This window comes from Haliotis rubra, unplaced genomic scaffold (assembly GCF_003918875.1).
Source record: "Haliotis rubra isolate DU_JTF1 unplaced genomic scaffold, ASM391887v1 Scf383, whole genome shotgun sequence".
Lineage (NCBI taxonomy): Eukaryota > Metazoa > Mollusca > Gastropoda > Lepetellida > Haliotidae > Haliotis > Haliotis rubra.
In genome coordinates this window covers 872,228-897,879 of record NW_025767061.1, presented here as the reverse complement: position 1 = coordinate 897,879, position 25,652 = coordinate 872,228, and the positions used below count along the sequence as shown (strand labels likewise).

At 39.4% G+C, this 25,652-nt stretch overlaps 1 protein-coding gene across 1 annotated transcript in view; it reads right to left on the bottom strand.

Annotated features, from left to right (window-relative positions):
• LOC124286455 (calmodulin-A-like) overlaps nucleotides 1–24,893 on the bottom strand; it is a 54,480-nt gene extending 29,587 nt beyond the window's left edge. Inside the window, exons 1-2 of the mRNA XM_046722832.1 lie at nucleotides 24,294–24,893; nucleotides 2,250–2,289 (exon numbers count right to left, since the gene is read on the bottom strand). Of these exons, the coding sequence (XP_046578788.1) occupies nucleotides 2,250–2,289; nucleotides 24,294–24,296 (43 nt within the window). The 5' untranslated portion in view covers nucleotides 24,297–24,893. The remainder of the gene's footprint in view (nucleotides 1–2,249; nucleotides 2,290–24,293) is intronic.
• Between the last annotated feature and the right edge of the window lie 759 nt (nucleotides 24,894–25,652).

The window sequence follows — 25,652 nt, the reverse complement described above, 5'->3', positions numbered from 1 at the left end:
GTGAAGAAGTATTTCGGGAACATGGAACGTAACACATTTAGAAACGCAATCACGATTTATCAACATTATAAATATGAATATATGCATATATATATACGTACGTTTAAGACAATTGGGTGGTCTGATAGGACGGATTGCAATGACTGAAATTCTAGATAGGAATACAATACACGAGCTTCACATATTTGTGAAGAAGTATTTCGGGAATATATTCGCATTTGTATTTCACTTAGATCTTGGCTTTTAGTGTACCGCTGATCATCAAACCTCATCACCCCATGCATGTCGACTCTCACGATGCGTATGAGGTACTATGTCCAATATGAAAACGGAATCCTCGTGTATTTAAGGCATAAATCCACTCTGAAGAATTACAATTTACATGGTTATCACACATACGATGGTTTATTGATAAATTGGAATCCTCACATAGAAAAACGACTTTTTTGTATTTTTTTCAAAATAATCTCCTTCCAAACCGATACACTTTTTCAATATCAATGAGGGATTTTCCCCAGTTTTGTTCTCTTCGCTTTCCACAACGTCCTCAACAGCTGTTATGGCGTCATTATTCGAGTAGAAATGGCTTCCGTCCTGAGTCTTATGGAAGAACATGTTCAGAGATGAAAGATTTCAAAGACACGGCATGGCAAATTGCTGGTGCTTGCCAGTCTTCCAAGTCTCATACTCTTAATTCCATCTCGCAATTTGACTCAAAAGGCCAGCATAATATGTTCCGTCTATTGCCGGGGCTTTTATCGAATACGGACACCACGATCATGGTATCCCGGCACAGGGAAGCAGTAACCCTTCACACTGATGGGACAAATTTTACCTTCTAGGGTTGTGTAAATGTCAAATGCTTCCACAGCTTTGATTGTTCTTTGTACACGAGATATGTTGGGCCTTTGTTTTTATCAAATGTCGGTAGTTTGAAACCATGCGAGCTGGTACTTCGATTCATAGTTAGTGTGATAATGGAATGTACTCCGTTCGGAAATACTTACTGACAAGCAGTAGTACTTGGCATTTGACTCATGTGGCTATACTTTGACTTCATGCAATGTCCACAACGAAACATTTCGCTAGAATTAATAATTTCTTCTATATGGGGCTCTGAACTTATCAATCAGCCTTCGTACACACACACATACATACTACCTACACACACACACACACACACATACACACACACATACATACACACACACACACACACACACACACATACACACATACATACATACATACATACATACATACATACATACATATTTCCTACCAACATACACACATACAGTCAACTCTCGTTAATCCGACACTTGGGGTTGCAGAGAAATATGTCGGATTAATGTATTTGTGTGAAAATATCATACCTATACATACCTACGCACACACACGAACACTCACGAACACTCACGAACACACACAAACAAACACACACACATACGTACTTGGCTTGTATTGGTCTTATGCAATAAGAAGGTTCTCTGTAAGCTGTAATGGGTGCAGTCGAGTAAATGCATCCAATTATCAAACAGATATACCCAGACTTGTGTCGAATTTTGATGCGTCGAACATACGGTTGTCTCGAAGCAAAAGGTTTGTCATTGCGTGTTCCCTTTACTTCATCATTTGTCGGTCCAGTCGAATCTTTGATAAAGCAGAGTATTTACATTGGTTGGTGTCACCTCAACACAACGGTGTTTGACGGTAACTAGTTAAAGTCGACGCAGAATCAGATGTCAATTGAACATTTGTGAAGAAATGTGAACGCGTGATTAGCTAGCCTGGCGCGAGTCATGAAGGAGAGAAAACAAGGACTCTCCAGCACGGGGTGAGCACGAGCGTGTCTGTGTAAGCTAATCGAATAAACAGAAAGGCTATATCTACAGTGATCTAAAACGAAACATCAGCCATACATCACAGATAAATATATAATAATTCTGTATGTAGCTGAACTGGCATATGTAGTTTCCACCAATGGTCATGTAACTGGAATTTAAAATTAAATAAGAAACTTGCAAGAGCGACACATTCTATTATGACATTAGCTGGGTAATGTGACAGCAGCTATGGCATTTACGTCATTGCCAAGGTCCTAACATCACTGCTTAAGGCGATGCTTATCGTGAAGACAAATCATTATCGGGTGAATATTTTCGATGTCATCTCGGTTTTAAAAGGAAGCCAAACATTTAAATGTAATGAAAAAGAACATAAATGTACCTTCAAACTACAACACTTACCAGATATCTGTTCTTCTGATAATGATATGGGTTCTGGGTTCTGAAAGAATAAAAGATCAATATTTTCAGGCTATTTCTGGTAACACTGCATTTAAGCGAAAGCTATCGTAAAACATGGCGTCCTGAAAATTAGACAGCTATTTGTCAAATCATTGCGAAGTTCCCGAGAGCAGGTTCAGAGTATCGATCAACTAATTAAACCCGACAACGACTTTTTCCAGCATCTGTTGCCATGTGTTAAATGTTGCTGCCTCGTCGCTTAAGGTGTCCATGTAATACATGGGGGTAAACACGGCAAAATATGAAGTCGTTTTTTCCGCTTTATGTTCTATTTCTCCAAACAGCTCAATGTCAGTTCTTATTTGAGGCCTCAAAGGACATGTACCACTGGCACTCCTTTGATCGGGAAGTGGAGAGTGGTTTTCTTTAGGAAAGATTATTTTTAGGTGACATGAAAAGCAAGAAAGCTCAAACACTAGAAGGCGATGCATGTGTTATGCTATATTTTCGTTTTATTTATATCCCTTTATGCAAAGCACAGGTTGTCTACCTTGCTAATAGTTAACATAGGTTAGTATCACATTTTGCAAGATATCGGGCAGCGACACCAGCAGTGACGGGATATTATGCACATTAACGTCCTTGGTTGAATACAAAAGAAACAATGGCATCCATCTCACAAAAGCAATCTATCCCATATCCAATTGGTACAGTTATTCCAAGACAACATGTGGCCACCCGATTCAATCAGAATCCCGCATCGTTACCATCCAACTAATGTACAACCTGACCATACTGTTATTGTTTTGTATTACCCGTGACAACACTCCGGCCGGAGACCTCTGGAGACTGACAATTCCAACTGCCTGCCGTTGGGCTAACAGTTCAGCGTGTAAACGTACGCAATGTCAATAAAACATAAATTGCGCCAAGAAAGTAACATCACTATCAGTTATTGAAGATGGACAGCTAATACTGGAAGAGGCAATAAACATGGAAATTGGCACATGCATGTACAAGCTTTTTCTTTGTTTCGATGCAAGTATGGTAAGCTATCCATGTACTCATACCAATGATCATATGTGAAAAGGTCTGTGTAGCATGTAAATGTAAGGCGCTATGTGATGCCATGTTGCTGATAATTACACTGTCATGATCGTAGATTAAGTGCCTACTACCTGTTTCACTTCTCCAGCTTGGAGCTAGTGCGCTCTGATATCATGAACTCGAATTTACGTTCATTGTCAAGTCCCATCCAATGCACATACTTGCCTATTTGCACGCTACGTTACATGAAGATATGTGTTGATACGTTACAGGAAGATATGTTTTGGTACGCCGCGTGCAATATTCCAGCAATATCACGGCGGGGACACCAGGGTCACTCAATGGGGATTCGAACCCGGGTCGGCGTGACAAGGCGATAGACTTAGCACTGTCCACGACGGTCGTAACGGTCGTAACTCTCATACTTTAACATAAGCTTACGATCATCGTAGAACTAACGTCGCTTTGTGCAAGTGGATCCAGACCAAATTAATTCTTTCCAATCTTGCCTCGTTTATATGTATATGTTTTCAAATACTAAGTCTATCTGTTTCCAAGGATGTCATCAATTTTTCGTGTACAATATGCATTCAGTTCCACATGTGCCTCACATGTGTTCAGTGTAAATAAAATAAAACATCACTCCCCCTGGGTGTGGTAAACATAATGATCGACCGTGGATCCATACAATGTGTATGGGTTGGTACAGCAGTATTACTGTGGATCGTTTCTTGTGTCTTTAACCAGTTTTAGGTCCAGATATACTTCGGATACAGATCCATCAAATTTCAACAACATACATGAGTCGTCATTTCAGAATCAAATGCCAGCCTGACCTATCGTATTTTAGCCTTTATTGTATGATCTTTAACCTGCCTGATACTAAATGTAATATGTGCCATATGAAGATACATATTACACGCTATATGATGCGACCTTTCATCTACCTGATTTGGACCAATTTACATGGCTATCGACTTCCGGTTGCGCATGGCTTACGGGTAGACGTGTTTTCCTGGCTCTCGCTTACCCGTGGATGAATCCCTCAACATCTACTAATGTGATGATTCAACTGTGATAAAGCAACATACCTACGAATCCCGAGTGCTTAAAGTTGCTTTTTCTGAAGTATTGCACCATCATCAAGTTGGAATTTATACTTTTGACGAAGTGTCTACATCCTACTGACGAGCAATGGCGGAGACGCGTGTCACTCGAACAATTTCTGGACTCGAGGACATCGTCCTTGCATCAGAGAAGAGGCTAGCAGATCTCATCAAACCCACTAAATGTGAACTGCAAGACTCAATAGACTCTGTGAAAAATGATCTAAAGGACTTGAAGACAAAAGTGAGTGCAATTGAGTTCGAAAAAAGTAACCAAGATTCTATCATTTAAAATCTACAGGATGAACTGGCCTCCGAAAAGGAACAACGAGTTCAACTTGAGCGACAGTACATTCTGAAGGATATACATGACCGACGCCCTAATTTGCTCTTTTACGGAATTCCGGAAGCTCCCCAGGAGAACACAGTGAAGATTCTGCGTGAGTTTTTGTTCACCAAACTAAACTTTTCTGAGCAAAGAGCAGACGACATATTTTTCAAGGTAGTTCACAGACTCCCAGTATCAGAGTATCAGAAGAAGCACAAACCAGACGCTCCACGCAGTATCATTGCAACGTTTACTTATATGCCCGATCGTGAAGCTGTCTTTGACGCCAGAAAACTACTCAGACAACCAGGTATCAACATCCAGACTGACCTACCCCCTTTCTTGAAATAGAAACGAGCTATCTTGAGTAGAAAAGCTGCTTCTCTCAGACAGAACTCTGGAATCCGGACACGGGTCAGGGTGGTTGCTACGGAGGTTCTACTGGAGACACGGGGTCCAAAGAAACCGGGATCTCCATGGGTCAGATTTGACAATCAATAAACCGATGTGCCTGTACATTGAACATTTGTTTACATCTCGATTGATGCTATAACCTGGACGATCCATCACATAAGTCGTCCCAGCATTTTTTATTATCCAACTCTGTGCTGTCTTATTCCTATCAAAATATTCGTTATTAACCTCCGAAAAGGCAAAATGTTGTTGAACTACTTCACATCATTTCATTGCTGTAGTTGACTCCAGACGAGTTAACATTAACCAATATATAAAAGTAGCTGTACCCTGTAACCTCTATCGTTGACGCGAGAGCACGTGTACGCACGCACCTTCCTTAGCAGAGATAGCATATCAACGCGTGGACAGACAGTGTGCACGTCCCTAACACGTGACTTCATTATATTGCTACACTGGCGTCTATGTTGGTGTCAGTATTAGTGGGCGGCGGGGTAGCCTAGTGGTTAAAGCGTTGGCTCGTCACGCCGAAGACCCGGGTTCGAATCCCCACATGGGTACAATGAGTGAAGCCCAATCTGGTGTCCCCCGTCGTGATATTGCTGGAATATTGCTAAAAGCGGCGTAAAAGCAAACTCAGTCAGTCAGTCCGCTGCAATATGCAGCGACTGGAATCTTGTACTTGATCCATCAATAGACCTTGAAAATTATAAGCACACTAACAACCCTCAAGCCCCTAACATAGTATTAGACAAAATTGAAGAATTGAATCTTATGGATGCTTGGAGAGAACTAAACCCAGATTTAAAGAATACACTTGGTTGAAAAGAAATCCACGACAACAGGCTAGACTGGACTTTTTCTTAATTACAGAAAACTTATTTAACATTACTTCAAAAGCCACTATCCAACCGGGCTATGAATCAGACCATTCCGCTATTACCCTTTCGTTGTCTACATGTAAAAACAAAGAAATGGGCCGTGGATATTGGAAATTGAATACCTCTTTATTAAGAAACGAAGATTACATTGAAGTAGAGTCAGACTTATAGGAGAAAACGAAACTTGAATACGCAGACACTAAATACACAGCCGCGGAGATAAGAGATATCAATGATGAAAAAATATTAATCTCACAATCAGTGATCAACTGTTTTTAGAAACATTTTTAATGAAAGTCAGAGGAAAATCTATATCGTTTGCTTCGTTCCTGAAGAAAGACAGACAAAAAATATTAAGCGTTTAGAAGAGAGTATTGCCATTTTAGAAGACGAAATAAGAAACGATTTTCAAAATGCCAGAGAACTGACCTTTGCTTAACTATCCGAGACCAAAATTGAACTCGAAAAATTAAAAGAAGAAGAAATAAGAGGAACCCAAGTACGAAATAGAATCCAATGGTACGAAGAAGGCGAGAAACCGACAAATTACTTCTGCCTCTTAGAAAATAGAAACTATGCTAATAAACTCATTAACACGGTCGTAAACGATCATGGCATAGAAATAACTGATGGAGAAGCATTAAAGAATTAAAGAACCGAAATTATTCTACGAAAATCTTTATAAAGCGGCATGTGAAGTAAACCCAAAAAGCAAAAGGGTATTTTTCCATCTTGTTACACCATGTTTAGATAAAGATTTCTCCGAGGAATTAGATGCAGACATAACCATAAATGAAATTGCTGTTGCCATAAAGTCAATGAAAAATAATAAGAGTCCGGGCCTAGACGGTTTTCCTTTAGAATTTTTCAAGTTTTTTTGGAAAGATATCAAAACATGGGTTCTCCTTTATATTAAGGAAATATTCAATTAGGGAATAACAATTTTCTTAGTACAACAATGAATAGAGGAGTGATCACTTGTATCCCTAAATTTAACAAAGACCGAAGATTCCTTAAGAACTGGCGACCTATTTCTCTCTTAAACGTTCTATACAAATCGTTAGCACTTGTATCACAAATAGGCTAAAGAAGACATTAAATATACTCATCAATGAAAATCAAACGGGTTTTATTCCAGGACGATGCATATCAGATAACATAAGACTTCTCTACGATATTATGTTTGAAACTAAGAGATTAAATATAAAAGCTTTATTAATACTGATTGATTTTGAAAAAGCATTTGACACGGTTTCCAAAGTGTTTATTATGATGGTCCTGAATAAATTTGGCTTTGGGAACAAATTACAGAAATGGGTAAGTATCCTCATGTCAAATGCAACTTCTTGTATTGTACAAAAGGGACATTTATCTACTTTGTTCCAAAATGAAAGAGGTTGCAGACAAGGAGACCCAATTTCACCGTATTTGTTTTTGTTCGTTGCAGAAATACTAGGGGTTATGATTCGTAATAATGTCGAAATAAAAGGTGTCACCTTAAATGATATCGAATACATTATAGGTCAATATGCAGATGATACAGAATTATTTTTAGATGGATCAGAGACCTCTCTTAAAGGAGAATACGAGTGAACTGCAATAATTTGATGGGTGAAAGATAAAGTCATCAGAAAATTTTCAATTAAAACTTATGTATAATTATGTTTTAATCGCGAAAACAGTTTCTGTAAATCTCAGCTTCGGCCATTATGCATATTTCGCTGGAACCCACGTGACCTTTCCGCTCGTGACGTAAAATGTGCCTTGAGTCCGCCATATTGCCAAAGACCAATCGCTACAGTAGTACAAATCGTGTTGTTTCTGTCGTTTTTTTAAATGGTACGATGGTGTATTGCGTTGCCTGGGGATGCACGGCATCATCGAACATGGGAAAGAACCACCATTCCTTCCGTTTTCCAAGTGAAATGACAGATTTCGGTAGGAGAAATGCGCCGATCATTCCGAGTCGGACGCATATGAAAGAGACATGCACGCATGGGGTATTGACATCCCCAAGCTAGGCTGAAGAAGGAAAAAGTAACCACGAGATTCATTAATTATACTCCATCATACCCTGTAACAACTTACTGTCAGTGGTATTTTTAACATAAATTAAATCAAGTCCAATTGCCAGTCGAATTGCCCCCGCTACAAAATGACCCAGCAAATTTGGTCAAATTGTGGTAGTCAAAATGCCCCAATTTATTTTAAATGAATAAATATAGTCCATAAATGCATAGTTTTGTCAACTTTGATATTATGTTCTTCATATATAAGTATATATATAGTTATGAGTTTACTGATGAAACATTTATCAGAAATATTACTTCCTAATAACCTTTATATGAAGAACATAATATCATAATAAGTTGTCAAAAACTATGCATTTACGGCATATATTCAATCATTATAAATAAATTTGAACAAATTAGAATGAATGACCAAATTTGCTGGGGCATTTTGTAGCTGGGGCAGTTCGACTGGTACACATGAGATATATATTATCAAAATCAATAAGAGATTTCACATGAGCTTGAAAATGTTTCGCTATAACGTTCTTTTCGGTTTGGAAACCTAAATGATGCAGTCAACTCGAAACATTGCCGAATACAACGGCAAATCATGAAGTACTTGTGGCTTTCATTGTTTTCCATTTTGTCCAATTACGCACGTCGGCATCAGACTCGCTATTTGTCAGTAGTGTGTGCCGTGAAAATTGTTCTGTATTCTCATTGGCTGACAGGATGTCATTTTAAGGCTATTACCGAGTACCATAACTTTTTCCATAACCAAACAATGGGGAAACATACGTTGTCCTGACTAGTATTTTATAATTGACCAGTTTTCGGAGAATAACTTATCTACGTCGCGAATATTATCTCTGCTCGACCAGGCTGGGATCTTGTATCGAGACTTGAAACGTTATTAATGAGAACAAGGATCCTAATTTTTTTCAACAAAATAATTCCAGTGTAATATTTGAAGCAGATAATTTTTATTTTCCCTCGTCTGAAGCATAATTATTTTGTTTTTAAATCCCAGACACCCTACAGTCAGCCATTTGACACAAAATGAAATGTAATCACATTTCTTTTTAAATAATTCTTAGTGACTGGTCATATATGTATAGGGGAGAGTTTGCTGGCTGGAACTGTATGACATTTTGCTGACAAATAGTAATCTTGTTAAATGATATGGTCTATTTTTAAATTTATTTTGACCTCAAGCGGTGCCTCCGTTTCGCTTGATTCTTCTTCTTCATCTTCAGTGGAAGATTGTCTTGCAAGATGTAAAATCGGATCGTATTGATACGGTCTAACATCCATTCAGAAATGACATCAGGAACATCTTTTACTGCTTCAGAATCCACGGACACTCTTAAGTTGTGAGGTAAAATCAAAGAGGAAGCCATCAGTAACAGGCACTTATGACGTCATGTCCCCCTCTGCTCATTAACTGTCGGGTGTTTCCGTAATAGGCGGAAATACGACTACGTTTTTTTTGTTTTTTATTGCTAGTTTACAAACTTTTTGTTCAATTTTAATCACGGAATGTGACTTTTAGAATATCCTTTACAATATATCAAAAGTTTTGTTTTCGTTCGTATTCTCCTTTAAGGAAGCAATAGATACTCTATCAAGCTTTTATAATGTCTGGACTGAAAATAAACGTTGATAAAACTAAGGCAGTATGGCTTGGATCAATCGCTGGAAGTAAGATAAAACTAACCCTCGACCTTAATCTAGACTGGCATGTAGGAAACTTCGACGTATTGGGAATAACACTGAACGCTTCTTTGCAAAACCTGTGGGTCATCAACACAAGTAAAAGACTAGACAACATCAAAAAATTCTTTCAAAATGGCGTAAAGGTAATTTGACTTTGATTGGCAAAATTACCGTAATTAAAACGTTGGCCTTATCAACCATAGTTCATATTTTTACCTCCCTTCCAAACCCACCACCCGATTTTATCGCAGAATTGAACACTCTCATTTTCAAGTTTATATGGAACGACAAAAAAGGACAAAATAAAACGAATCAATCTTATGCGGAAATATGAAGATGGAGGTCTAAGAATGATTGATATTAAAACATTCATTGAATCACTTAAAATTTCATGTCTAAAAAGATACATCTCTAAACAGAAACAATATGACCTCTCCGGTTTTAGATTAGACTATATCTTCCATTTCGGTGCAAATATCCCGTTTTACTTGAAAATTAAAAACCCCTTCTGGAATGATGTTCTAAAGGCGTGGAGTAAATATGTAAAGATCCATTCTATTAATACTGAGGATATCAACGACATTTTAATGCAACTGCTGTGGTTAAACCACCACTTTCGTGACTCTAACTTTATTATAAAAAACTGGTTTAACAAAGGTATAGTGTATGTAAAAGATCTCTGTGATGAAAACGGATTAATTCCATTCATAAACCCAAAAGCATCATTCAATATAAAGGGTACCATACTTGAATACAATCGTTTATTACTTAACATCCCAAATGTATGGAGAACAAGACTGCAATAAATTTTGTTCACATTAAAACTGTATGCACTTGGAACGATATTAATAATCCCCGTAAAGGATCTAGACTTCTCTATGATAAACTCATCTCAGCTACCAGCTTCCCGAACGTTTGTAATAAATGGGAAAGAGAAGTTGATACATCTATTGACTGGAAATGTATTTTTTCAAGATATAGAAAAGCCATAAGTGATAGAAAACTATTAGAATTTCACTACAAATTCTTGCATAGAATAATTTATACCAAACAAGAACTATCAAAAATGAAAGTGGTTGATTCCGATATTTGTGTGCTTTCTGTGGGACAGAAGGCGAAAATATCGACCATGTGTACATAAAATGTCCATAAAATGTCCATATGTCAAATCCTTCTGGGACGATTTTAACAGCTATGTTAATAAAATAGTCGGAAAACATATTGAAATTACTGACATTCTTTTTTCTACTTGTGTTGATAGTTTATTAACTCATGTGATCATTCTGGCCAAACGACATATATTTGTAATGAACATCAAAGGGTTAAACCATGCATTAATTCTTTTAAAGTTACCCTAAAAGATGTCTTCACAGTAGAAAAATACATTGCTATTAAAAATGATAGAATCAGTCTATTCAACAGAAAATGGAATGTACTACAAAACATGCCTTAACTATTTTGCCCATATATTAGCGTTCACCTCTATTGCCGTCTCTATATGTTTGGTCAGCTGTTACTACCAATGTCAGTGTTTATCTTGATATAAGAGCCGATTCATCAGCTTGGATTTTCTCTGTTCCGACTGACACTGTATCTTATTTTGAATGTACTTTAATTATGTAACTCACTGAGTGTAATAAAGAAAAGGTTAGAGAAAAAACTTACATGGCTATCGATTAGATCTGCCAGTTTCCATCCGGACATCAAATGGCAACAAAACTGCGGCTAAAGTCTGTTTCCGGATATTTAATTCGTCGCTTGTTTAAATTAATGTTGTTTTATCAAAGTACAAGGACTCAGTGACACTTCGAGATATGTTATCGAAAACCTGTGGAAGAGGACTCACAAAACTAATGTCGCTAGGAATTAATGTGTACTATGTTCTCGTGTTTGCTCGAAATGATGCTAAACTTGCCTGTGCATGTGTTTGTGACGAAGCCACCGATGGTCAAGATGAACACACCAGTCTCAGTGTGAGTACATAAACAGGCTCATGGCACAATCGGGATCATACAGTATCAGAATTCTAACAATTTGGGAAATGGTTGCGTTGTGTTTATGCAGATGATCGCAGACATTTCTCTTCCCGGTGTACAAATTCAGCACAGATACATTTACGTTTATATTCGTGAAGGTATTTGTTTTATTTGTGTATATTGTTAAAGTTCGACTGCATTTTACTCTCTTCATATAAGCCCTCTTGAGAGGGTACGTAAGTCCCAAAACTTTCAAAGTCAATTTTATACATACCACTGTCTTTAACTGTAGAATATATGTTATTATAATTTATGGATAGATTGTCTAACGGGTGAAGGAATGGTGTAAATCCAGCTTGTGTCCATGCAGGAAGCAAATGTACTGCAAGTCCCCATGGTCCCTAGTATGGTGATCTAGCTTCAGTTGTTGGCAAACTATAGCCTGTTTTTATATTGTATTGTCATTTATAGTTGAAATATTTTAGATTTGATTACTAGTTTTAAATGTATTTCTTTGATAATCTAGCTGTTTTTCTGTCCTTTGCAGACAGGTAAGTATATTAGCTAACTTTTTTTTATTCATTTATAAATTGTACAACTTTCTTAGACACGATATGGCTGAAATACTGCCGATGTGACTTTACATTTTAACTCACTATTCATATAACCATAACAGTGATGTAAAGTTGACTTATCAATGGCATTTCAATATTATAAAGTTGTTTCATGCACTCGTGTACATGAACAGTTCTTCGCTGTTTATTTGGATGAAAATCAAGTGAATTAACAGTAACTGGAGAAACAAATATGGGTACAGACTCTATATGGAAACGTTCATGAAAGCAATTACCCGAAGGCCGTTGTATCTGTGTACTGTTGTGCGGCATCGGACTGTAAATACCATGTTTCTTATGCAAATTGTCTGGAAGGAGGGTGCTACCGGAAGGGCAGGACATGCCCCGGGCTTACCTTTTTCGCGAACACCTGGTGTCGATGATTTCAGGTATTCCATTCATACAGTTTTGGCCCTGCACGCTGTTTTTGAGTTGAGTCAAGACTGGATATTCTTTGTAATGACGCATTTGACTAGCTGTAAAAGATCTGAACCACGATTTGAGGTGGAAAATGTGTTTTTACTTGCGTTCAATAATATGGCCTTTATAAAGCGACATGCACCTGTGTGGCTGTGGGCATGTAACAGGGTGTGGGCATGTAACAGGCGAGCCGGTTGTATAATGCTACCGACATGACGTTTATCATGGATATTTCACTTTGATCATGACAAAGTACACTGACTCTAAGCATACAAGTTCTTGTTGTATCCCGATAACGCCAAACTCGAGGCAGGGTACCATCAAGTAACGTCTCACATACATAATGTTTTATGACGCGGTCAGGAACCATCAACATTCCGCTTTCCTAGCAAACACTTTATCCGTGTTACTACGGAATAACAAGGTTCCGCGGATCACAACATAATGCATACAGGCGGAAACTGCCATATGGGCACAGCAATCTGTATAGAAACCCATCTTATCAAGAAATTTGCAGTCTGATAACAAATTTGTGACGACTATCGGCCTATCCAAAAACACACATTCAAGAATGTTTGTCGGCGGCTTAACGTAGACAGCAAAACGATCCCCCTCTCACCCTATAGAAGAACGGTATCGTGACAACGGTACTCCGAAAGTTATTCCGAACTCTCCATCAATGCAAAAACCATGTTGTGTTATTTCTTCTCCTCTGTAATATCCCGAGGGATGGTCTAGTTGATGCTTTTGGAATCTGAACCATTGTAATTCATTATGATGCACAATGCACGTAAAACCACTTTACGAGGATGGTAAACAATCTGTCAAACTAAGCACGTGGCAAAAGAAGTCTCACCTGCTATGCCCACTAATCATATCTTACTGCTCGTATGTACGTACTTTTTCTTCAAAAGCTATAATAGGCCGTTGCTAGGAGACGCTGGTGCTGAAGTATAACTCACCCTCCAATCAGAAGATTGGAGTGCACTTAGTGTCCCAAATAGCCAGCTAACGAAGGATATGTAGTGTTGAAACAGGAGAATCGAAGTTCTTGATTATCACATATCAAAAGAGTACGATACATTCTGAGACCCTACATATGTGTATAGTTCAATGTGGCACTGTGTCTTACGTCGGTGTACGGTAAGTGTTGGACTAAACGTGAACATTCATGACAGTGTTAAGATTTCCGAAACGTAATATTTGCAGTTTTGACGAGGAGAGGTTTGTCATCTAAAGTGATTGAGTGAGTGAGTGTGTGTTGGTGGGTGGGTGGAGATGTAAGTGAATCAGTGAATGAGTGATTGGGTATGATTTGTGTCTTAGTACATGGTAAAAATGACGGTGTATTTGCCGGACACAACAGTATATGCCTGTTAATAATTTATGTAGCTTTGGAATCATTTATAAAACAAGTATGGACAGGTCTTCAGGTTTTAGAGCCAAGTCAAAAGCTGGAAGTACTGATGCATGGGTTTTGCAGATCTGTTGCTCACATAACATGCTGATTGTATATTTGGCATCGTTTGGTACCTCGCTTAACACCAAATAGTTTGCTGAAACGGTCCGATATTTTATGCGAGCTGGCTTGGACGAAATGCGTTAATTGCAATTCCACTTTTCAGTTTGTGAGTTCAACTAACGACAACGCACAGGAATGCATTCAAATGGTTACACCTCTCTTCTGGCCCCTTTTTGTGCATATGCTTTGAAATACACGTCATTCATTTCCACAATAACACACATTCATACAGGAAAGGTGTATTCACCCAGCTATAAACTATTTTCCTACACATTGTGTCTTCAAGTGTACTGTATTCATGTGAGTATTCACTCCAACCAAGGATATACCTTCACTTCCACAGGCACAAAGTTTTCCGGAGTGCATTTAATGTTTTCACTGTTATCTTATTCTGGAATAAAATTGTTAATCATATCACTTTACTTTTGTTATTTGTTGGTTTCACACCGAATTCTTCAACGGACCGATTCGGTTCAGTTTCAACTTTGCACTCAGCACGTAACATCTCCTACACAGGTAATTTGTATTCACATAAACGTGTCCCATGTGTCTTATTACGCAGCCATGTGTCATCTACACGGCCACATCAATTCGTTTACACACGTTATTGATTCACTTACAGGGACTAAAAGGATTCATCGACACATAAAGAATCTTCTTACCGGCACATTCAGAATTCCATGGCTACAATTAACTTTATTCAACTCACCATATATCACCTACACAATTAGAAAGTACTTCCAAGATATACTCCTGCACATCAAGTATGCACCACCGTAGACAAAATCAGTGCATGCGTTTCCACTTACCTACATAAAGGCAACACCTGAGATTTAGAATTTTAAATTTCGACCGAATAAAAATGCACGCGAGCACATTAGGTATATGGAAAAGGTTTTTTTGTATGTGTTTTGTATGTGCATGTCCTTACTTGTCAATTATCAATAAGAATGAAAGTTGGTGCCGAATATACAATTGTACTTGGTGCACTTTCTAATGTTTCAATTCAAACAACCTTTTCTTAAGTTCAGTTTTGTTTCTATATTGATAATGTTTAATGCTACGTTTACCCAATCTACGTTGGTTTGTACGTGTAGCTAGTCACATGATCGCGAAACGGGCGTTCATAACCGAATTAAGGACACATATTGACGTTCAAACGTTTTTCACGAGACGTGAAATGAAGTCAAAACTCACAGACTGCTACTATTGGTTTGGGGAAACCCCTGGGAAATTCCAAGCATGAAAACACAGAATTGATGTTTCTGATTATTTAGAAACTTCATTCTTTTTGTATACATTGAAAAAAACCAGATTGTTCGTCTGGAATGCCTGTTAACGAATGTTCTCGCTGCGGTCCAACTTGAGAAATGTGAACAGATGACGTGCACAGTTATACTCAAGACTCGAACAATGCAATAACTGGAAGTGACAGTCACCAGCAGTCTTTAGCAATCAATGTATCTACTTCAGCATCTGTCCTACACATCTATATAATCACCTCTGAATGATTGGCCAGTAGATCAATGATGACTAACACCTCATCCCCGGAGGCTCATTGATAATTTCGGAAATCCCCATGATATTGATCGTGTCGTCGGCCATTTTGACGTCGGAAGATGCCGTGAAATCTATTAAGATGCACTGTGACTGTAACTGTTACTGTCACTGTTACTGTCACTGTCACTGTCACTGTTACTGTCACTGTCACTGTCACTGTTACTGTCACTGTCACTGTTACTGTCACTGTCACTGTCACTGTCACTGTCACTGTTACTGTCACTGTCACTGTTACTGTCACTGTTCACTGTCACTGTTACTGTTACTGTTACTGTCACTGTCACTGTCACTGTTACTGTCACTGTTACTGTTACTGTCACTGTCACTGTCACTGTCACTGTCACTGTCACTGTCACTGTTACTGTCACTGTCACTGTCACTGTCACTGTCACTGTACTGTCACTGTCACTGTTACTGTCACTGTCACTGTCACTGTTACTGTCACTGTCACTGTTACTGTCACTGTCACTGTCACTGTTACTGTCACTGTTACTGTCACTGTCACTGTCACTGTCACTGTTACTGTCACTGTCACTGTCACTGTTACTGTTACTGTTACTGTCACTGTCACTGTTACTGTCACTGTTACTGTCACTGTCACTGTTACTGTTACTGTTACTGTTACTGTCACTGTTACTGTCACTGTCACTGTCACTGTTACTGTCACTGTTACTGTCACTGTCACTGTTACTGTCACTGTCACTGTCATTATTGTTATCGTCACTGTCACTGTCACTGTCACTGTCACTGTTCACTGTTACTGTTACTGTTACTGTTACTGTCACTGTCACTGTCACTGTTACTGTCACTCGTACTGTCACTACTGTTACTGTTACTGTCACTGTCACTGTTACTGTTACTGTCACTGTCACTGTTACTGTTACTGTCACTGTTACTGTCACTGTCACTGTCACTGTTACTGTCACTGTCACTGTCACTGTCACTGTTACTGTCACTGTTATTGTTACTGTTACTGTCACTGTCACTGTTACTGTCATTGTCACTGTCACTGTCACTGTTACTGTTACTGTCACTGTTACTGTCACTGTCACTGTCACTGTTACTGTCATTGTCACTGTCACTGTCACTGTCACTGTCACTGTTACTGTCACTGTCACTGTCACTGTCTCTGTCACTGTTACTGTCACTGTCACTGTTACTGTTACTGTCACTGTCACTGTTACTGTCACTGTCACTGTCACTGTCACTGTTGCTGTTACTGTTACTGTCACTGTCACTGTCACTGTCACTGTCACTGTCACTGTCACTGTCACTGTTACTGTCACTGTCACTGTTACTGTCACTGTCACTGTCACTGTCACTGTCACTGTCACTGTTACTGTCACTGTCACTGTTACTGTCACTGTTGCTGTTACTGTTACTGTTCACTGTTACTGTCACTGTCACTGTTACTGTCACTGTCACTGTCACTGTCACTGTTACTGTCACTGTCACTTTGTCACCGTTACTGTCACTGTTACTGTCACCGTCACTGTTACTGTTCCGTCACTTGCTCATTGTCACCGTCACCGTCTATTGTTACTGTCACCGTCACTGTCGCTGTTACTGTCACGTCACCGTCACTGTCTGTTACTGTCACTGTCACTGTTCACTGTCGTCACCGTCACCGTCACTGTTACCGTCACCGTCATTATTACCGTCACCGTCACTGTTACTGTTACCGTTCACCGTCTCTTTGTTACCGTCACCGTCACTGTTACGTCACCGTCATTGTTACATTATTACTGTCACTGTTGTTACCGTTACCTTACCGTCACCGTCTAGTAGTGTTCCGTCAGGGTATTGTTACTGTCACCGTTCATTGTCACCGTCACTGTCACTGTTACTGTCAGTGTTGTCACCGCCATTGTTACTGTCACCGTTACCGTCACCGTACTGTTACCGTCACCGTCACCGTCACTGTAACTGTCACTGTTACCGTCACCGTCACTATTACCGTCACTCGTTACTGTCACCTGTTACTGTCACCGTCACTATCACCGTCACTGTTATTGTTACTGTCACCGTCACTGTCACTGTTCACTGTTGTCACTGTTATTGTTACTGTTACCGTCACTGTTACTGTCACTGTCACTGTCACTGTTATGCCGTCACTGTCACCGTCACTGTTACTGTTTGTTACATTGTCACTGTCACTGCCACTGTCAATTACTGTTACTGTCACTGTTACTGTTACTGTTACTGTCACTGTCACCACTGTTACTGTCACTCGTCACTTGTTACCGTCACCGTCACCGTCACTGTCACCGTCATTATGTGTTACCGTCACAGGTTACTGTCACTTCGTCACTGTTCATTGTTACTGTCACTGTCACTGTTACTGTTCACTGTTACTGTTACCGTCACCGTCACTGTCACCGTTATTGTTACCGTCACCCACTATTGTTACTGTCACCGCCACTGTTACTGTCACCTGTCACCGTTACTGTTACCGTCACCGTCACTGTTACCGTCGTTACCGTCACTGTCACCGTTTCACTGTCACTGTTACTGTTACTGTTACTGTCACCGTCACCGTTACTGTTACCGTCACCGTTACTGTCACTGTTACTGTTACTGTCACTGTCACGTTGTTACCGTCACCGTCATTGTTACTGTTAACCGTCACCGTCACCGTCACTGTCACCGTTACCGTCACCGTTCACTGTTACCGTCACTGTTATTGTTACCGTCACCGTTATTATTACTGTCAATGTCACTGTCTGGTACCGATGTCACTGTCACCGTCTATTGTTACCGTCACCGTCACTGTTACTGTCACCGTCACTGTCCATTGTTACCGTCACCGTCATTGTTACCGTCACCGTCACTATTACTGTTACCGTCACTGTCACCGTCACTGTTACTGTTACTGTCACCGTTACCGTTACTGTCACTGTTACCGTCACTGTCACCGTCACCGTCACTGTTACCGTCACTGTTACTGTTACCGTCGTCGTCATTGTTACTGCTCATTATTACTGTTACTGTCACTGTCACCGTCACCGTCACTGTCACTGTTACTGTCACTGTCACTGTCACTGTCACTGTCACCGTCACTGTCACTGTTACTGTCACCGTGTCACCGTCACTGTCACTGTCACTGTCACTGTCTACTGTTACTGTCACTGTTACTGTTACTGTCACCGTTCACTGTCACTGTCACTGTCACTGTTCACTGTTACTGTCACTGTTCACTGTCACTGTCACTGTCACTGTTACTGTCACTGTTATTGTTACTGTCACTGTTCACTGTTACTGTCACTGTCACTGTTACTGTCACTGTCACTGTCACTGTCACTGTTACTGTCACTGTCACTGTCACCGTCACTGTCACTGTTGCTGTTACTCGTCACCGTCACTGTCACTGTCACTGTCACTGTCACTGTCACTTTGTCGCTGTCACTGTCACTGTTCACTTATTATTGTCACTGTCACTGTTACTGTCACTGTCACTGTTACTGTCACTGTTACTGTCACTGTCACTGTCACTGTTACCGTCACTGTGTCACTGTTACTGTCACTGTCTGTTCACTGTCACTGTTACTGTTACTTGTCACTGTCACTGTCACTGTTCACTGTTACTGTCACTGTCACTGTCACTGTCACTGTCACTGTTTACTGTCACTGTCACTGTTACTGTCACTGTCACTGTCACTGTTACTGTCGCCGTTACTGTCACTGTCACTGTTGCTGTCACTGTCACTGTCACTGTTACTGTTACTGTCACTGTCACTGTCACTGTCACTGTCACTGTTGCTGTCACTGTCACTGTTACTGTCACTGTCACTGTCACTGTCACTGTTACTGTCACTGTCACTGTTGCTGTTACTGTCACTGTCACTGTTACTGTCACTGTCACTGTTACTGTTACTGTCACTGTCACTGTTACTGTTACTGTCACTGTCACTGTACTGTTACTGTCACTGTCACTGTCACTGTCACTGTCACTGTCACTGTCACTGTCACTGTCACTGTTACTGTCACTGTCACTGTCACTGTCACTGTCACTGTCACTGTCACTGTCACTGTCGCTGTTACTGTCACTGTCACTGTCACTGTTACTGTCACTGTTACTGTCACTGTCACTGTCACTGTTACTGTCACTCACTGTCACTGTTACTGTCACTGTCACTGTTACTGTCACTGTTACTGTCACTGTCACTGTCACTGTCACTGTCACTGTCACTGTCACTGTCACTGTCACTGTTACTGTTACTGTCACTGTCACTGTTACTGTTACTGTCACTGTCACTGTTACTGTTACTGTCACTGTCACTGTCACTGTTACTGTCACTGTCACTGTCACTGTTACTGTCACTGTCACTGTCACTGTCACTGTCACTGTTACTGTTACTGTCACTGTCACTGTCACTGTTACTGTCACTGTCACTGTCACTGTCACTGTCACTGTCACTGTCACTGTTGCTGTCACTGTCACTGTCACTGTCACTGTCACTGTCACTGTCACTGTCACTGTCACTGTCACTGTTGCTGTCACTGTCACTGTCACTGTCACTGTCACTGTCACTGTTACTGTCACTGTTACTGTCACTGTTACTGTCACTCGTCACTGTTACTACTGTCACTGTCACTGTCATGTCACTGTCACTAACTGTCACTGTCACTGTCACTGTCACTGTCACTGTTGCTGTTACTGTTACTGTCACTGCCACTGTTACTGTTACTGTCACTGTTATTCGCTTACTGTCACTGCCACTGTCACTGTCACTGTGCTGTCGCTGTTGCTGTTGCTGTTGCTGTTACTGTCACTGTCGCTGTGACTGTGACTGTTACTGTTACTAACTTCTGATTGTTCTTTTCTTAATTCAGATAGCTGATGAAGATATAGGTTTTAGTAATAGAATTGTTGCATAAGTTTTGAAATATGTTTTGTAAATAGATCAATGTTTTATTATTGATATTTGAGACTATCAACTGAGATTGTTAGTGGCTGTATCCTCAAAGGGGGTTAAAGTACTGTAACATTATTGTCGTCCTGCGAGGATAAGTAAGTCCCCAACCCTTCAAAGTACATTTCAACCTACCAGAATTTTTAAATGTAGCATTTGTGTGATTTAAACTATGGCTTCACTTTCCTACAATCGCCAGCGGCTGAAGGGATGGTATAAATCCAGCTGAGGTCCATGCAGGTAGCAAAGGCATTGTAAGTCCCACTGGTCCCAAATATGGTGATCTACCTTCGGTTGATGACGATTTATAGCCCGTTTTCTATATTGTACTGTCCAAATTTGAAATCAAGTTTTAGAGATAGATACTAGTTTTATTTTTTGTGTCTGTGATATTCTAGTTGGTTTTATTGTCCTTCGTTGACAGGCTTTTAGTGATTTACATGTATTTATGATGAAGTTACAAACTTGTTTTAGTCACGATATGGGTGAAATATTGCCGATGTGACTTTAAATTTTTACTCACTCGCTCACTCACTCATAGGTTTTAGTTTGGTTACAAGGACAAATAATCATATCTTTTACTGTAGAAGTACATGAACATGCACACACTCATGGAACTATATATTTTGTCCGCGATACAGTCAAAGGAAAAGCAAGTTCTATGGATAGTCAACTACGTTTTTGCAATGAGTGCGACATTTCGGTGTAGGTACTAACATCGTTATCAGGCAACGTCGTACGTATTGGAATATGAAATATGAAACGAGGGCAATTATAATTTAGCAATGGTCTTCATAAACGATGTTTTCCCCTAAGTAACGTGTCAAGTTGGGGCACGGTTTGTTCAAACAAGTTGATCGAATAGCTATGACAGCTGCCAAATGTGGATAGCGGAGTCTCATTCCTGACAGCCTTGTCAGATAATATCAGGCATGATGATTGGGAAAATACTGCTTACTCGCGTGGTGAAAATGTCCAGTTGTGTAACACAATACTTACTGATGCCTAATGTCTATATCACATTGCTTAATCATTAGAAAAAGATCATAAGCTCTTGAAACAGTTCTTGCAGTCATTAAAACATCTGTTGACCTATCTTACGTGATTATGCTTTACTTGGCATTTCTCGTCATTCATTTAAAGGAGCTTGGATAACATTTCAATCTGGAGAAAAGTACAGTGTTGTTCAGTTGAATAGTTAATACTATTACATATACTATATCAGGTTATTCAACTTTCCCGGTGCCGATTAATGAGATATCGTTTTAGACAGATGTTAAGGCTTCTGGCATTTATTTCACCACGTATTTTCAAACTATGGATCGGCTTTCGTTTATTTTCGTGACGCACTAGTTACCTGATTTATTTGCAAGGTTGCGGCTTTGCCTGAGCTCGTGCTAGCATATCACTGTCAGCAGCCACTGTATTTCTAACCAAAGATTTACTTGCAACAGTCAGTATGCATATATCTGAACGATAGCTTTGTGGACAGTAAGAGCTAATTCGGTGTACATATGACATTCATGCCAAGGGACACATGACCTTATAAACTAATACCATATACAATGTACCTTGTTAACGTGCATATTACCTTATAAACTAATACCATATACAATGTACCTTGTTAACGTGCATATTACCTTATAAACTAATACCATATACAATGTACCTTGTTAACGTGCATATTACTTTATAAACTAATACCATATACAATGTACCTTGTTAACGTGCATATTACTTTATAAACTAATACCATATACAATGTACCTTGTTAACGTGCATATTACCTTATAAACTAATACCATATACAATGTACCTTGTTAACGTGCATATTACCTTATAAACTAATACCATATACAATGTACCTTGTTAACGTGCATATTAACTTGTACCATATATCTTGCCAACATACATATTACCTTTTAACCTTCTTCTATATATCTTATTAACGTGCATATGACCATATACCATATACCTTGTTAAAGTATATATGACCTTATAACCTTCTACCATATACCTTGTTAACGTACATATGACCTTATTACCGTCTACCATATACCTTGTTAACGTACATATGACCTTATTACCGTCTACCATATACCTTGTTAACGTACTTATTACCTTATAACATTCTACCATATACATTGTTAACGTATATATAACCTATAACCTTATACCCTATATCTTGTTAACGTAGACATTTTACCTTATACCCTATACCTTGTTAACGTACACATGACCTTATACCCTATATCTTGTTAACGTACACATTACCTTATACCCTCTACAATATACCTTGTTAAAGTACATATTACCGTAACCTTCTACCATATACCTTGTTAACCTACTTATTACCTTATAACCTTCTACCATATACCTTGTTAACGTACATATGACCTATATAATTAACGTACACATTACCTTATACCCTATACCTTGTTAACGTACACATTACCTTATACCCTAATCAAATGTTCTCGTTACGATATGGCGGAAATATTGCCGATGTGACGTTAAGTATTAACTCACTCACTCACTCCTTATACCCTATATCTTGTTAACGTACACATGACCTTATACCCTATATCTTGTTAACGTACACATTACCTTATACCCTATACCTTGTTAACGTACATACTGTTGATGTCGAGGCGAACCCTATTGATTTCAACTTCGTATAGTACACGTGGAAACCTTGTCATTATGAGTGAGTGAGTTTAGTTTTACGCCGCTTTTAGCAGTATTGCAGCAATATCACGACGAGGGACATTGAGCCCATGGTGGAATCAAGGCCCCGTCTTCGGCGTGTCGAGCGAACGCCTTAACCACTAGGCTACCCCATCGCCCCTTGTCATTATGAAATATATAGATACCTAGGTATATGGCTGAAAATATCAGTGAATTACTAAAAAGAGTGATTAATTTAAAATATCAGCTAATGTTCCATTTGTTATAGACATCACCTCTTTTAATACAAACCTTTAAGATACAAATCAAATTTAAAGGTCTATTGGTGCCCGCTATTCGGCCCATATAACATGATGAAAACCTGACAAGCGATGCATTCTAATACATCCAGGCAACATAGGTGAATATCTTCATGTCTGATTAACGTCATATCCAGAGCAGGGGGGTCTAAGCATTTGGGTGTATGGCCTTCGGTGTGAGTCGGCCTACGATCCATTCGCACATCAACGACGAGGCCAAAACAAATGATTGATAAGGACTAACGAGATATACAATGTCATGGTGGTAACGAAAGGAGCATGACTGACAATAATTAGGTGTTCATTCGCCAAAACAAATATTCCAATAGCCGATACGACCAGGGGACCAAAGCACATGGATACATTATCCATTGACTGGACAAAAGTTGCAGATTGAATCAATATATTTGAGACTAGATGCGAGAACAAAAATCGATCTCTGAACAGTTCCATTCACCCTGGGTGTCTAATAGAATCCTGGATGCAATCAGTTAACTCAACAATAATTCAGTCTTTGCATGGATGAATGTTACACCAATCATACTTACCATACTATGCTGTGCTTAGAGCCTTGGCTAATTGCTGTTTATCTATAGAATCAAAATGTCCAGAAGAGTGTGTCAACTGTTTGCATATATCCTCCAACAAGAACTGGCGGTATTCACTCCAGGTACTGAAGGGGTAATCCGATAATCGCTTCAGCTTTGCTAAATATTTTCCAGAGAGTTCTTTGTGAATTTGATAGAATGTGCAATAATTACCACTTGCACAATATATCACCACAAGATGTTAATTTCCCCACCTGTGCAGTACGCATCCAATACACGCCATGGTTAGTTCATGCCACACATGCAGCACAGCAATGAGCATGCACACGTCGACACCAGTTTCTTCTGCATTATCATCAGGAGCAAGTCACGGGTAAACATAGAACTGGGGTCATTGGGATCTCAGGTTACTACTGCAACGGGAAACTATATTTCCCAGCTCCCGTCTGCCAAGTCGGTGCATATCTTCCATCCGTTGTTCCCGGTATAGGTATCTGCCACTGACACAACTACACGCCACCATCTCACGGCGAGTGTCTGTCGCAGCATTGGTTCTAAGTCACTTGCGGCAGCAATGGAACGCTGGTTTGTTATCTTGCATCCAAACTTCCTAGTTACTCTGTCCCCACTGGCTTGCGCGTTCCTAAGAAGGGCCAAGCTTCCACTATGGCATCATTAAATCCAAAATCAATACTCACGTCGGAGAGATGTAAAAGCATAGCGCCTATTTTCCGCCAGAGCAAATGCTAAAATATGTCCACTGCCGAAAGGTGTACGATACGCCGACTTAACCTTTGGAATTTCTCTTTATCTAAAGAAGCAAATGAGCTTTCCATGGACCAAATTTGGGGTTCGGACATTGTAAGGTTTCAGATGCAACGAAACCGATACGAACCAATACTGAGAATAAAGTTTAACTTGATATTTTGTGGTATTCTGGAAGCACGCTACAGACCTTAACTTCACGCTGTAAGAGTATATCTAAAGATCGTATTTTTATTGTTTTCATTACTCTATTACCATTAAATTCTGCTAAAGGTCTCCAAACTGCCAATATCAACAATTGTACAGGTAGCAATTAATTTGTAAACTATTGGAATGCAGTAAAATGGTAACATTGCATAACTATATCAATATATTGCCCTTTAACAATTCTGTCCAACTTAATATTAAAACATATATCCATTTGCTATCAAATGAAGAAAATATGGGATTTTGATTAGCAAACATGATGACCATAAGCACTGATTTCATGATCTATCACAATGTGGGTATGTCATCAACATTGCACTTTATATTTAGCGCTAATCAATAATCCATAACTGTTTTCTTTGATCACATGATCATAAAACCTAATGG